The sequence below is a fragment of the Vigna radiata genome, chromosome 7 (assembly GCF_000741045.1).
Source record: "Vigna radiata var. radiata cultivar VC1973A chromosome 7, Vradiata_ver6, whole genome shotgun sequence".
Classification (NCBI taxonomy): domain Eukaryota; kingdom Viridiplantae; phylum Streptophyta; class Magnoliopsida; order Fabales; family Fabaceae; genus Vigna; species Vigna radiata.
Window position 1 is genome coordinate 32,176,254 of NC_028357.1, and position 14,249 is coordinate 32,190,502.

Sequence of the window (14,249 nt, forward strand, 5' to 3'; positions counted from 1 at the left end):
CCAACACATCAAACTAAAGTGTAAATGTCTGTAGTGTTGCTAGTCCAAGTATAGGCACACATTATACTAATAGTCAAAGCTGTAGTTCATTCACCTAATTTATTTGAGAAACCTAATTAATGTCATATGATTAAAATTTCCAAATTCATTAAGAAAATGCCACTATTTTTTTCTTGTTATTAATAATATTTATTCCATTCATATTTCATGTGTAACTCAAATTCTGATTCAAAATCTCAAATACTCGTTTTGATTATGTATATTAATCAATCAGAATAAGCTTTTCAAGCATTACTAATAGAATTTTGAAATTTTATCTCTGAAAATATATATTAACTTTTAATAATTCTAAAATAAACAGTAGACTTTTAAATGTTTAATTGCAGACTCTATCATTTATAAATATACTTTTAATATATATATATATATATATATATATATATATATATATATATATATAAGTTTAATTTCATTTTCTTACGTGAACTTAGGAATCTCCATTACATGATGTTACAAACAATAGTTTTAACAAAAAAAAAATAGCGAAGCTAAATAGAAAAAACTATGGTCGAGAAATTTAAGAATATGTTTAAATTGTACGTTAAATAAAAATAAGAAAATAAAAACTCATAAATTTATTGTAAAATGTTAAAATTTTTATTTAGATTGAGGTGATGTTTCATAAAAATATCCATAAAATATTTACAATTCATTGAATATTTTGAACATACCAATGTCCGTGACGGAGATTCGGCAGAATAATTGGATTAAGAAAAAAAACAAACATGTCAGTGGTGATAAATTGTTGACTTAAAAGGGTGTCGGAAGAAATTAATGTTCATTCACATCATCTCTTCAGGTCTTCCCTCCTCGTAGACTGTATGCTGCAATAATGACACCATCAAGTTCTTACTTACTCTTTCTACTGCCAAAAGCATGTTAGAGAGAGTTGAGTAAACCAAACACAAAATAGAAGAAAGTCAAAGTGGAAGATTCTGTTATCCAAACAGAATATAACTTATTTATTCGATCTCTTCTTGAATTTGTCATAACAGATAATAGCACATGAAGATGAGGGCAGAAGGGTTCCTTAACATGATGAATATGGTAGCGGTGGTGGCGTGGTTGGTGAGCTTCAACATCGTTTTTTGTTTTGCTCATATTCATGGTTTTGGGGACCAACCACTCTCCAAGATTGCCATTGATAAAGCTGTTGTGTCTCTCCATTCTGCCGCTTCCATCACTGCCACACCGTCGCTTCTTGGTACGAAGGTACCGACATTTTCCTTAAACTTCGCTAATTTAGCAAGAGGACTGTCAAGAATACAACTTTTTTTCACGATAAATACAATTTGTATTAAATTTCACTGAACATTTGAAAGTTAATGCAAGAAAGAGGAAGGTCAACAAGTGTAGTATAGGTTGTGAATACATTTTTGTTTTTATCATAATATGATAGATAAAAAGGTGGGGTAATTAAAGTCTATTAAGTTCAATTTATGAAGAAAATTATAAGCCATTTAGATTGGTTGAATGTGAAATTTCCAACCATTTAATTTCTGCTGTCTTTAAGTTTACTCATTGGACTTTGATGTGTATGATTTCAGGGTGAGGATACCCAATGGGTGACAGTAGATATTGATTACCCTGAACCATCTGCAGATGATTGGGTTGGAGTTTTCTCTCCTGCAAAGCTCAAGTAATAATTACACTTTATATTGAATATTGCATAGAAGTTGGAACTCAACTCTGAACTTTACCAAGCACTGCTCCTCAATAACTGAAATTTTTCAAATCTAGTTATGTCAAAAGCCTGTGCTTATAATTGTTTTTAGAAGAACTCAAAGAGAGTCTTATTTTCTTATGACAGTTCATCAACATGTCCACCTGTGAGTGATCCAAGAGAAGAGATTCCGTACATATGCTCAGCCCCGGTTAAGGTATGTGTCATAGATCTCTGATTGAATTAAAGTTTGGATTTATTTTCTAAGTGATGCATTTCTCATGTTGTTTGTTTCAAACTTTGTACCAGTTCCAGTTTTTGAATTACTCCAACTCACACTATACAAAGACAGGAAAAGGTTCTTTGAAGTTCCAGTTGATCAATCAACGTGCAGATTTCTCGTTTGCTCTATTTTCAGGAGGACTATTAAATGTACTTACAGACCCTTTCAGCTGTTCTTATATCTGTTATCTCCCTCCCATTCTTACTAAATGTATATGATTTTTTGGCTGACTTGGAGTCATCTGATTGAACAATGCAGCCTAAGCTTGTGGCAGTTTCCAATTTCATATCATTTGTCAATCCTAAGGTGCCTCTATATCCACGACTTGCTCAGGGGAAGTCTTGGGATGAAGTAAGTTTATCCTTCATATGATTTCTCCTATTATGGCTTTGCTTCAGTATCCTAACGCAACATGTATAGATTTAATAGATTTTGAGCTTAACCCTCCAATGATGAATGATCTCATTAAAATTGATAATTTAACATGATATTATGGAAATAGGAATTGATGCTATTTTCTTTTCTTTCGCACTCTGGAAACACTATTACCACTACGAAGTGATTTCAGAATTATTCGGCCTGTCTTATGCAGATGACAGTTACCTGGACTAGTGGATATCACATAAATGAAGCTATACCGTTTGTTGAGTGGGGTTCTGAGGGTAAAACACCAGTGCAATCTCCTGCCGGAACATTGACATTTGGTCGTAACAGCATGTGTGGTATGGTTTATTTGGTAGTAATGCCATCGCACAACCCTTTTTGTACTACTGCGTGCTGGTCTGATCCAGTTAATATTTTCCAGAAACCTAGCTGCAAAATGATTTTTTGCTTAGCATAATGTATATTGTCTAAACCCTTACTAGGAACCATCATGAGCATTAATCTATAATCTAGTTATATAAAAACTGTCCAGAGTTGGACTTATGCAGCATCGTGTCAAACTTTTTTACGCCCTGTTTTGTCATTCTTTCTTTCTCTCTTTTGATCTGCATTTTTATTAAAATTAGCTTGTTTTTTCACCTTGAACCTTGACCGTGCAAAGCATGGGTTTTGAAACTGAATAAACTGAAATCTGATGGTTTATTCTCTGCTGCCCCTTCTATAATTCTCCTCATAAGGGATCTTGAAAACACACTAATGAGAACAAGCTTCTATTTCTGAAAATTATACTAGAGTAGCATCATGTATTTTTCTGCAAGCTTAAGTCCGTAACCAGTAATGATTTTCCTGTTTCAATAGCCATCAAATCTCACTTTTCATTATTTCTGAACAATTTGCTACATTTCATCACGTCACCAAAAGCTTACTACCAAAAGAGTTGTAATTCTTCTGCAAGTGGAAGCAATTAAATGTTAATTTTGTCTTAGTTATATGTTGGAAACTCATATCCAGATTGCTGCATCTTATTCTTTTGAAAATGGATCTTCTTTGGCTTTTCGTATAGCTTCATAATGTGGTTCTTTGGTTATTCTCACTTGCAGGTTCACCTGCACGAACTGTTGGCTGGCGTGACCCTGGTTTCATACATACAAGTTTTCTAAAAAATCTTTGGCCAAACTTAGTGTATGCATTCAGATATCCATTTCTTTTTATAACACAATAAGGAACTAGAAAGATTTGTTCTGAAATTCTTAAAAATTTATATATCGCTTCAGGTATACCTATCGATTAGGGCATCTACTGTCTAACGGTTCTTATATTTGGAGCAAGAAATATTCATTTAAGTCATCACCTTATCCTGGACAGGACTCACTGCAACGTGTTATCATATTTGGTGACATGGGAAAGGTAGTGTTAATTTTCAAAATAAAATGTATATAAAGAAGTGTAGTATTGGTTACCGATAAAAACATTGGTTTTCCTTTCATTTTGTTTCAGGCCGAGCGTGATGGTTCAAATGAGTATAATGCCTATCAACCTGGTTCGCTTAACACCACTGACCAGCTCATCAAGGATTTAGAAAATATTGACATTGTTTTCCACATAGGAGATATAACTTATGCAAACGGATACATCTCGCAGTGGGACCAATTCACTGCTCAAGTGGAACCAATTGCATCAACAGTACCTTACATGATTGCCAGGTTTTGTCTTATTGTCCACAACTTGTATTTGCAAGTAAATTAGATTCAAGTGTTACTCATATATTGAACTAGAATTGTCTGATAATCCTGCAGTGGTAATCACGAACGTGATTGGCCCAACACAGGATCCTTTTATGACACTACAGATTCAGGTGGCGAATGTGGAGTTTTGGCCCAGAACATGTTTTTTGTTCCAGCAGACAACAGAGCAAACTTTTGGTACACTCAGTTCCATGAAAAACAAATCAAATTTTAAGGAAAATCTTCTTCTTTTATCAAAAGCTCTGTTAGTACTATACTGATTGCAAAACTATTTTGATTGCATTATAAGCTAATTGAAACGCACCAGTGTGAACTTTTATGGATAATTATAAGAATGATGTTGCACATATCACTACTAAATTTAATTATGTTTTAGATGAATGTGTTTTATGTTACCAAGCTGGTCGAATTGAATTAATTTAAGGTTTAAACTTCTTTTTATCCTAAGTTATAAGCAGATGTTCAGTTTAGTTCCCGTTTTTAAAAATGTAAATATTTGGTCCCTAAGTTATAAAAAAATGTATCAAATGAGTCCTTTTTTAACTTGAAATACTGTTTTTGATTGTTTCTTAACAACTGCTACATCTTTAGATTGCTCTGATTTGTTTCTTAATAATAAGAGCACTTTAGATTGCTCTTTGTACTTTGACCATGAACATCAAAAAATGACTCATTTGATACATTTTTTATAACTTAGGAATCAAAGGTTTATATTTTTAAAAGTGGAGACTAAACTGAACATCCGCTCATAACTTAAGGACCAAAAAAGGTTTAAACCTTAATTTAAAGTCGGTGAGAGAGGTTTTCATAAAATGACTCATGACATAGGAATGTTTTACTTCTGATATTCTAAAGTGAACAACTGAGTTATATACAAAAGAGTGTAGTCTGTGATTCTAAGGATGAATTGTAATTATTTTTCGTGTTTGATATATATAAAAAATGAGATTCTGAATATTTAGGTACGCGACGGATTATGGCATGTTCCACTTCTGCATAGCTGACAGTGAACATGATTGGAGAGAAGGAACAGAACAATACAAATTCATTGAGCATTGCCTTGCAACAGTAGACAGACAGAAACAACCCTGGTTGATTTTTGTGGCCCATCGTGTGCTTGGATATTCTTCTGATTCTTGGTATGCCATGGAGGGTTCATTTGAAGAGCCCATGGGAAGGGAAAGTCTGCAGAAACTCTGGCAGAAATATAAAGTAGATATTGCATTTTATGGTCATGTCCATAACTACGAAAGGACATGCCCCATATATCAGGTAAATATAATAGCCTAATATGTCATGACTTTATTTAAATCCAAACTAACTTGCACAGTTGAAAAGTTAATGATTTGTTACTTTCATTGTATGCTTTCATGGTTTGCTTTTATAGCCTCATCAAATTATTGAAATGGTAATGGATGGTTGATTCATTGATTTTGTAAAATTTAACTGCTGTTACTATGTTACAATAATAATGCCAATGTTTTCATGAACAAAACCCATATGCAGAATCAATGTGTGAATGATGAAAGGTCTCAGTATTCTGGAGTTGTAAATGGAACAATTCATGTTGTTGCTGGAGGTGCAGGAAGCCACTTGTCAGATTTCAGTAAAGTAATCCCAAAGTGGAGTCTTTACAGAGACTATGACTTTGGGTTTGTAAAGTTGACAGCATTCAATCATTCATCTCTCCTCTTTGAATACAAGAAAAGCAGTGATGGAAAGGTCTACGATTCTTTCACCGTTTCAAGGGATTATAAAGATGTCTTAGCCTGTGTGCATGATGCCTGCGAAGCAACCACTTCAGCAACTTGAACTGCTTTACACACATGCAAGTTCTAATGTCTTTTCTTTCTTCAAAAATTAAGTCATAACATTTTCTAATGTTTTTTCTTTCAACTTTATGAACTGTCAAGGGGAAACTCCTCTATAAATATACTAAGTGAAGTACAATGGAACCACAAGCAATCTTGGTGAGAAGAACATCTTCATAGTCATAGAGAAATTCTGAGTGAAAAATAGTGTTGAAGAAAGTTTCTAAAAAGTAAAAAAGAATAGTGTTTTTGTATTTATATTTTTATTATTGTTAGAAGTTTTAAGAGGTCTATAGATCTTTGTTTTTATCTACATTAAAAATGTTAAGTAAAACAGTTGAAACCTCGAAATTAATTTTTTTTATTGAAAGCTAAATTAACTTATTTAATTAGAAATATTAGATATGATTAATTATTCAAATAACTGGTAAACATAAAATTCCTATAAAGAAACTGGTAATATAAAATGATATTGTTTATTAAGCAAGTTTATTTTTACAAGCTAAGCTATAAACTAGTTAAACTGGATTATAAACGATTAAATTCACCGATTTACATTCTATGAATATTATATGATTTCTACATAAAATACAATTTAATTATATGGAAAAGAATATAGTTTAGCAATTATAATTTTTAGGTTCGATTAGTTAAAATTTTATCATTTTAGTCTGAAGATGTATTTATAAGATAACAAATAAAGTAATATTAAAGGAAGAATTTCATAAAAAAAATATAATCAATAAACGATGGTGGACGAGAACTCCTACTAAAACACTCAAAGTAAATAGAAAAATAATAATTAGTTACAAGATTTGGTATTATTTCAAGTCATGATAATGTTATCCATAACAAAACTTTATCGCAATAAATTGAGTTGAAGTCGGCTACTTGTATCATCACTTCATCATCTCATTTAAAACGGTTCCAGTCAACATTTTAAATTAGATAAAATATTAACCAAATACTTTAGTTTTAAGATAGAATGTAAAACTAATATTAAGATAGAATGTAAAGTATCTTCATTCAAAAATAGAATTTAAATATTACGATAAAAAACATTAAGATATTACTTATAAAAACAAAAACGTCAAACAAATGTAATCATGGTACAGTAACAACAAATACTAAAATAACGATTTATTTTAAAATTCTTCAGAATATTTAGTTTCATTGCTTAAAAATATATAATTATAATCGAAGACAGCATTTAGTCATAAGTAGTTATTTTTCTTGAGTCTAATATGTTTGTATCTAATCTTAAATAATACTTTAGAAGTGGGTGCTTAAAAATTCGGTTCACAACGCACTACACTTATCCACTTCTCTTTTATCTTTGTTCAATTAAACATAACATCCAAGCAAAGCATTCTCTATACAAAGGCATTTATCTCAAGTTAATTTAGACATCATCAAATGGAGAGTTTGTATTGAAAATGTTCCCATTATTTGCAGTAGAATTTAGTACAGCCATTGCACCATAAATAGAGTCTCCAAATCCTTGCAGCTTTTAGTGAATGCCACACTAGGTCGTCAAAAATATAGGTAGTGTCAAAAAACCAGAAATAAAGAAAACCAAAGAGAAGGGTCCACCTTGATTATATCCTCTCTACTAAAATTGGATTAGTCACTGCTTCGGGTTTTCACTAGGAAACCTAATGCCATCATCAATAATCTCCCTCCACTTCACAAACACAGATAAAAAAATAGAGGGTGTGCCGAGTTATGTGTTATCCTGGCCCGGCAACCAGAACAGCATCCACTTATGTACAGTGATTCCCTTGGCTATGGATGCAATAAAAGGTATGTCAAATAATTCCAATAATTCATTGGGACATCAAATACAATGCACCTGCCCAAAAACATCTATATAATATCAAATATGAAGAGTGGGTTCAGTGCTAAACAACATTCTACTGTTAGGTTATCCAAGGAGAAAAACAAACAATAGTTTTAGACACTCCTTTATTAGTAAACTGAAGTGCATTAGTGTGAATACTGCATTCTGAAAGTAAATATTTTCACTCTAAGTAAAATATGGGTCCATTTGAATTGAGTTTTTCATTTTTGTTTTTATTTCCACTTGGTTTCCTAATTTCAAAAGTTTGCGTGATAGTGAAAATGATTAAAAAAAAATACATTTTATACAGGAAACAGTGAAAATGTGAATTGAAAACAAAGAAATTCCAAAATCAAATAATCTTGTAAGTGTCAATTTATCATAAATTGCCAAAACTTACCATTCAAGCATAACCCCCACTGTAGTCAAGATTAAAGAGAATGTCCCCTCGGCTTTCTGAACCCAATCTATAATTCAAGGAATTTGCCAGTGATTGTACTCGGTCATCACTTTCGTAGTCCATTTCTCTCATGCATCGCCGTCTGACCTTTTTCAGAATCGATTTTGACGGTTCAAATCCAGCAGACATCTGCCAAGGAATTTGATATGCATCAATGACCTTTGCTGGCAAATATATACATTTTTTAAAGAAAAAAGAACAGTGTAGATACCATATCATCAATCACTGCAAGAGCAGATTTGACATCCCGGTTAATCAGGTGGGCCTCAATTAGCAGGGAATATGATTTTGCATTAGGCTTGAGACCCAGACTCACAAGGTGCTCAAACACTTTTGAAGCTTCCTGTGTCTGCCACAAGATAATTAAAGAGATAAGAGAGTGTTCTTTGTTTGACATACCATATCTTGCTGTAGTGCACAATTTTTTGAAAGCCTGTAGACATAGTAACTAAGCAAAAAAAAAGAAAAAAAAATGTGTCCAATCCTACATCGGCTTCCAACCTAACATTTGCATCCATTCCTGTTATCCTATGCTATCCCAAAACAATTGAAACAAAGAAAAGCCAAATTGAGTGCCACCGATATAGTACCTATATATATATACACACACACACGAGCATTTTAACTGAAACATCGGACTTCAAAAAGTTGGTTCATAAAGACAATGGCATTAAATTTGAAAAAAGGTTTTCCCTTGCAAATATTGTGACACCTCATCTCAATCTTTCTACTCATTTCCTAACAGCTAAACTAGACATTCTTGTGGCTAGTCATCTTTCTCAATCCTCATACCAGAGAGAAAAAAGGTTTTGTTTATTGAATAAAAGTTGAAAGTAATCAAGGGTATTTTTTATAAGAAAAGATCATTCAAAAAGACAATGTGAAAGGGGTTCTATAGAAAGGGACGAACAAATTTCTCAAAAAGACGTCTATAAAAAGAGATAGAGGTAATAAATGTCAAATATCATGCATCAAAGCTTGGAAAACAGATTTAATGTCTAACGCATGCTTTCTCAAGGTGGGATCTATGAAAGCAGTGAAGAGGATGAGCAAAAAGATACATATATAGTGGGTTGGGAGAAGGAATCATCACCTTCTTGAGCTTCCCAAAGGCACATATCAGCCCATTGTATGAATGAATATCAGGGCTCAACCCAAAAGTAGATCCAATTGACTCAAAAGTTTGATAAGCTCGATCAAGGTCCCATATGTTTGCACATCCTAAAATGACGCAGTTTAGTGCAGCAACAGATTTATAAGGACGCTCGGCATGATTTAAATTCTCCAGTTGAAAATAAACCTAAATAGAACAGAGCATGATTAGATGAAGCTGAATGCAACATTAGTAAAAACTGCATAGATCATGGCAAAAATTCAATCTATGCTGCAAATATGTCAACAGTAGAAATGACATTTTATAAATGTAACATATGTCACGGCGACATAGAAGCTTTTTCAAATATATTGTCAAAAATAGAAATTGTATCATCCATTTCCACATGAAAACTTGTAAATATTAAAATTAGTGAATTCAATAAAAATGCCATGCATCACAAAGGATTGGATTGGTAACAAATGTGAAAGTTTTGGTACTATTAAATATTTTGTTCAACAGAGAAAGATATACATTATCTAGAGTCTCAAAACCCTTCTTAGAGCATGCCAAAACCAATGGATGTAACGAGGTAAAGGGGCAGAAAAGTTCTTCAGCTTCTTCACCCGCGTCTCCATAAGCCAATTCATACTCATTCAGAGTACTAAAAGCCTTTTGCAGATTTCCCATTGATGCAAGGGCATATATCTTCCCTAGGTATGACTCAGGATTAGGGGCTTTCTTTTTACGCAGTGAGCGGTCCAACACAGCCCATGATGCCCCTAGCAACTCAGAATCATAGGTTCTACCAGCAGTCAAAATTGCTGACAGAACTAAACCTTCATCTACAGACAAAAATATAGGGGCTCTTTGACGTTCAGCCTTTACAATCCATCTAGCCATATACTCCAGGCCATAAAAAGCTAGTTTGCTATTATCCTCCCGAGTTGCAGTTTCAATAATAAAATTGCACAAGTCCCAGTTGGGGCAGAGAGCTTTGTTTACATCTGATGCCTGGAAATAACAAAGAGATTTGAGAACATTAACAGAAGAAACATCAAGTTAGTAGTCAACCTGTTAAAGACAAATTTATGGCTAAACTGCAATTTTGGTCTCCCTTTAATATTTCCTCTAAAATTTAAGTCCCCAATTTTAGACACGTTTCATTTCAATTTCAGATACGTTTCATTTCAATTTAATTGAACCCTAAACTTGTCATAATCATTTCAGGTATCATATAAATTAATTAATTAAAATTAAAAATGAAATAAATGTATAGAAATTTAAGGATTGAACCAAAATTACAGGTTTTCTGAAATATAGGGACAAAATAACAATTTAGACAGTTTATTAAGCATCAACAAGGCTAATCACTCACCCTGCACCTTTCAATTATTGTCACCAATGTATCAAGCCTTCCCTTACTGAGACATCTCCGTACACAGTTCATAAATACCTTCATTGACAAGACGTTACCAGATTTCAAAATTTGATCTATATATTTGAACGCAGAATCAATCTGGTCTGTGGAAAAGAGCATTCCAATGAGCAAGTCGTATGATTGGTCATCAGGGAGAGTATCATTTCCTGTCTGCAGCATCCTAATAATATCATAATAACAAAGAAAAACTTTATATATAAAGAAAAAATGTAATTGTGCTCGATTACTTGTACAAATACCACAGACAAATTTAGCTTACACACTATGAAAGTTATTTTGAAGTGGTTAGTCTCATTGGTCTGCTTATTGGCATTTCAACTGTGGTTTTTGTTCAATAATAAAAGGGAGGTCCATTCAGATGAGAGTGGGAAACTTCATTTGAAGTACAGAGCCTAATGAGCCCCTAACCCCCACCAAAGATAACGGAAAGTGCTTAGAGAAAATGAACTAGTTTTGGAGGGAAGTTTCTTCGCCTTCTTTGTTTATTTGATTTAGTTTTTGTCTTAGAATAAATTCTAGACTTATATTTTCTCTTGTGTTTTTGTAGGTTTGCTTTTGGAACCTCTTCTTTTAATGTTGAGTTTCCCTTTGGAAGTTTTGGATGGTGAAAAATCTAGCCCAACATGAGGATTGCTCCTGGACACCCCAAGCTTGCTAAGGACACCTTGATGGATGAAGGGCATTGGAGCTTGGCCCAACACTTAAGGCGGCACATGGAGTGGAGAGGAGACTCAATAGACCTTCTAGATGGCCAAGGTCGTATGTCTCATCCTTTGGAGAGCAAGGAGGTACCTAGGTCATGCTAGGTTGCCCTAGTTTTTAGGTTGCCATACCTTCTAAAAAGACACTTTGTATTTTTGCTAAGAGGTCCCTACTCATGCCTACATAAGGTAGCCCCTCCACCACTTGTAAAGGGTTGGAATTTTGAGTATATACACTAACATTTCAGCCATTGTGAGCTTGCTCTTTTGAAAGTGCTCTAGCTTTTAGTCTTACGTCTTGAATCTTGGCTCAAGAGCAGCAACCACCACTTAATCTTGGGTTGGTCCAACCCCAAGTGGCGTGCCTCATTCCCACTCCCTATTATACCCATCTTTTCTCTTCATCTTTTGCTTATTTAATTCAAGTTCTTAATTTCTTGTTTCAATTGAATCGTCTACTCCTCTCTCTGAGCTCCCTTGAAGTGTGCATTCACATCTTAATGCCCAGTTATCTTAATGTTCAACAGGAATCTTCTTGGAGATTTCCTAAGCAACATTAACACAAACTTTACACTCCTTCAAAATATAAGATGAACTTACATCAGAGCCTAACTTCGTAAAATTTAGATAAGAGTGGGCTCACCTCAAATTAAATCAAATCAAATGACATAGAACCCACTCTGTCTGTGTATGGATTGATCTTTCTTTATGAGTTGACAATGAAGCTAGAATTTCACATCAGATGGAAATTAAACACAACTCCAACTTCTAAAGTTTTGTCATGTAACAGTTTGGCTTTTAAGAAGTGTGAGATCTCCGCTACACCAAGATTAACAATAAAAAATTCAAAACGCCTAACCAAATTCTTTTCAATCCAATTACAATTAACTAAACATGTAAATATTAGTTAAGGTAATATATGGTTAAACCATTGGCAGCTCTTCTAGCACTGTTAGCTCTTGCCTGGTAAGCAGTATTACACGCCATTGCAAAACAGTAATTTTCCCATAACCAAACCCAAAACCTCTCCAATATCCACATGTTAATTTCAGTACTTTAGAAAAGCTCCACTCGTGTAAGAAAGAAACTTAATTTACTTTTGTTTCTTAATTGTTCTAATCCTACAAGTGTTTACAAGAAAAGTTAGTAGTAGTCCAAAAACTTCATTGGTTTCAATTCAACGAAACGAGTGCGATTAGAAGAATAACCGTTGGAGCAATTTTTCCGCGGCGGCGGTTTCGTTGGCCTGGCACATGGCTTTGAGGACGAGGTTAAACGACGCCGTATTGGGCTTCACATTGAAATCGTCCATCTGAGCGACGAGGTCGAGAAGTTCGGAGGGTGAGGAGCCGAGCATGAGGTTGGCGCGGAGGTAGTGGTTGAAGAGGTTGACGTCGGGACGGTTGGGCTTGCCGGTCTTGTCGAGGGCGCCGACCCAGGTCTCGAAGGTTTTCTTGACTTCGTTCCACTCGTTGGAGGCCATGCAATCGCCGAAGAAGTCGAGTAGTGCCTTAGGGTCGTAGGAATCGAAGGATGAGCGGTTGTAGAATCCGATGGGAGCGATCTCGTGGTCGGAGGAATGGGAGTAGGGGACAGGAGTGCGCCAGTTTTGGTGGTAGAGAGGGCTGCCGGAGGCGGGGTTGGGAGGGAGAGGAGCGGGATCTGTCAGCTGAGGCTCCTGCGAGAGGAAGGGGAATGTGGATATGGTTTTGACGAGGGAAGAGGGCTTGGAGAAGAGAAGGGAACGCGTGCGGAAGAGGATCATTTGCGACGCCATCACTGGAGTGGACTGTGAGAGAGAATGACTGTTTTTCCGATTTAGGGTTTTCTTTCAGGGTTTTAGATTTGGTGGGCTGGAAGGGGTGAGGGTAAAATTGGTAAACTGCTGTACTTTTTTTTTTTTTTTGAGGAAATACGGCTTGTATGTTGGGCTGGGTGGGCAGAATCAACCTCTTCTTGGATAGTTTCTTCCTCCACCTCCTTCTTTATCTCCCACCCATTTTAAGGCCCCATGGGAAGGGAAAGTCTGCAGAATGCAGAAACTCGGGCAGAAATATAAAATGATCTTGTTTATTAAGCAAGTTTATTTTTATAAGCTAAGCTATAAACTAGTTAAAGTTAATTATAGACGATTAAAATCACCGATTAAGTACATTCTATGCATATTTATATGATTTCTATATAAAATATAATTCAGTTATATGGAAAAGAATATAGTTTATGCAATTATAATTTTTAGGTTCACTTAGTTAAACTTTTATCACTTTAGTCTGAAGATGTATTTATAAGATAACAAATAAAGTAATATTAAAGGAAGAATTTAAAAAAAAAAATGTAATAAATAACGATGGTGGATTAGAACTCCTACTAAACACTCAAAGTAAATAGAAAAATAATATTTGGTAATATTTAAGGTCGTGATAATGTTATCCATAACAACAAAATTTTATCGCAATAAATTGAGTCGGAGTTGGCTACTTATATCATCACTTCGTTATCTCATTTGACACTGCTAAAGTCAACATTTTAAATTAGAAAAAATATTTACCAAATACTTTTATTTTATTAAACCAATAATATCAGTTATAACTTTATCAAGTACAAGTAAAGGTATTAAAAAGAAAAATATATATATATTTAAAAATTAAAAGGATATATAATATCTCATTTTAATGTATTATTTAAGATAATAAATAAGAAAATTAAAAAAAAAAAAGGTTAAATAATTACATTTTTATTTTATATGTTAGAAATTACACATCAACCTA

The 14,249-nt window shown here is 34.0% G+C and overlaps 2 protein-coding genes across 6 annotated transcripts; one reads left to right on the forward strand and one right to left on the reverse strand.

The window, feature by feature from the left end:
* Window positions 1-788: 788 nt before the first annotated feature.
* Window positions 789-6,096, forward strand: LOC106765430 (probable inactive purple acid phosphatase 27). Its single transcript, XM_014650052.2, has 12 exons — window positions 789-1,272; window positions 1,608-1,699; window positions 1,871-1,940; window positions 2,033-2,155; window positions 2,265-2,357; window positions 2,599-2,728; window positions 3,491-3,572; window positions 3,665-3,797; window positions 3,888-4,093; window positions 4,187-4,312; window positions 5,098-5,407; window positions 5,642-6,096. Exons 1-12 carry the CDS (start codon window positions 1,066-1,068, stop codon window positions 5,945-5,947), a joined length of 1,878 nt encoding a protein of 625 aa, XP_014505538.1. The 5' UTR covers window positions 789-1,065; the 3' UTR covers window positions 5,948-6,096.
* Window positions 5,797-13,465, reverse strand: LOC106768832 (pentatricopeptide repeat-containing protein At1g26460, mitochondrial). 5 transcript variants are annotated; one of them, XM_022783471.1, is made up of 7 exons: window positions 12,690-13,465; window positions 10,718-10,940; window positions 9,874-10,353; window positions 9,340-9,546; window positions 8,458-8,595; window positions 8,187-8,375; window positions 5,797-5,919 (listed from the first exon to the last, which is right to left on the reverse strand). In XM_022783471.1, exons 1-6 carry the CDS (start codon window positions 13,256-13,258, stop codon window positions 8,190-8,192), a joined length of 1,803 nt encoding a protein of 600 aa, XP_022639192.1. In that variant the 5' UTR covers window positions 13,259-13,465; the 3' UTR covers window positions 5,797-5,919; window positions 8,187-8,189. The 5 variants fall into 5 exon arrangements, with proteins under 5 accessions (XP_022639192.1, XP_022639191.1, XP_014509670.1 ...); XM_022783470.1 differs by lacking the exon at window positions 5,797-5,919 and adding an exon at window positions 7,333-7,471; XM_014654184.2 differs by lacking the exon at window positions 5,797-5,919 and adding an exon at window positions 7,333-7,731.
* Between the last annotated feature and the right edge of the window lie 784 nt (window positions 13,466-14,249).

Coding starts and splice junctions, on each gene's coding strand:
- LOC106765430 (XM_014650052.2), top strand. CDS start 1,066: ATGAAGATGAGGGCAGAAGGGTTCCTTAACATGATGAATATGGTAGCG. Junction 1,273..1,607: donor CGTCGCTTCTTGGTACGAAG/GTACCGACATTT, acceptor GTATGATTTCAG/GGTGAGGATACCCAATGGGT. Junction 4,094..4,186: donor GTACCTTACATGATTGCCAG/GTTTTGTCTTAT, acceptor ATAATCCTGCAG/TGGTAATCACGAACGTGATT.
- LOC106768832 (XM_022783471.1), bottom strand. CDS start 13,258: ATGGCGTCGCAAATGATCCTCTTCCGCACGCGTTCCCTTCTCTTCTCC. Junction 9,547..9,873: donor GTTTTGAGACTCTAGATAAT/GTATATCTTTCT, acceptor TGTTCTATTTAG/GTTTATTTTCAACTGGAGAA. Junction 8,596..9,339: donor CCTTTGGGAAGCTCAAGAAG/GTGATGATTCCT, acceptor ATCTTGTGGCAG/ACACAGGAAGCTTCAAAAGT.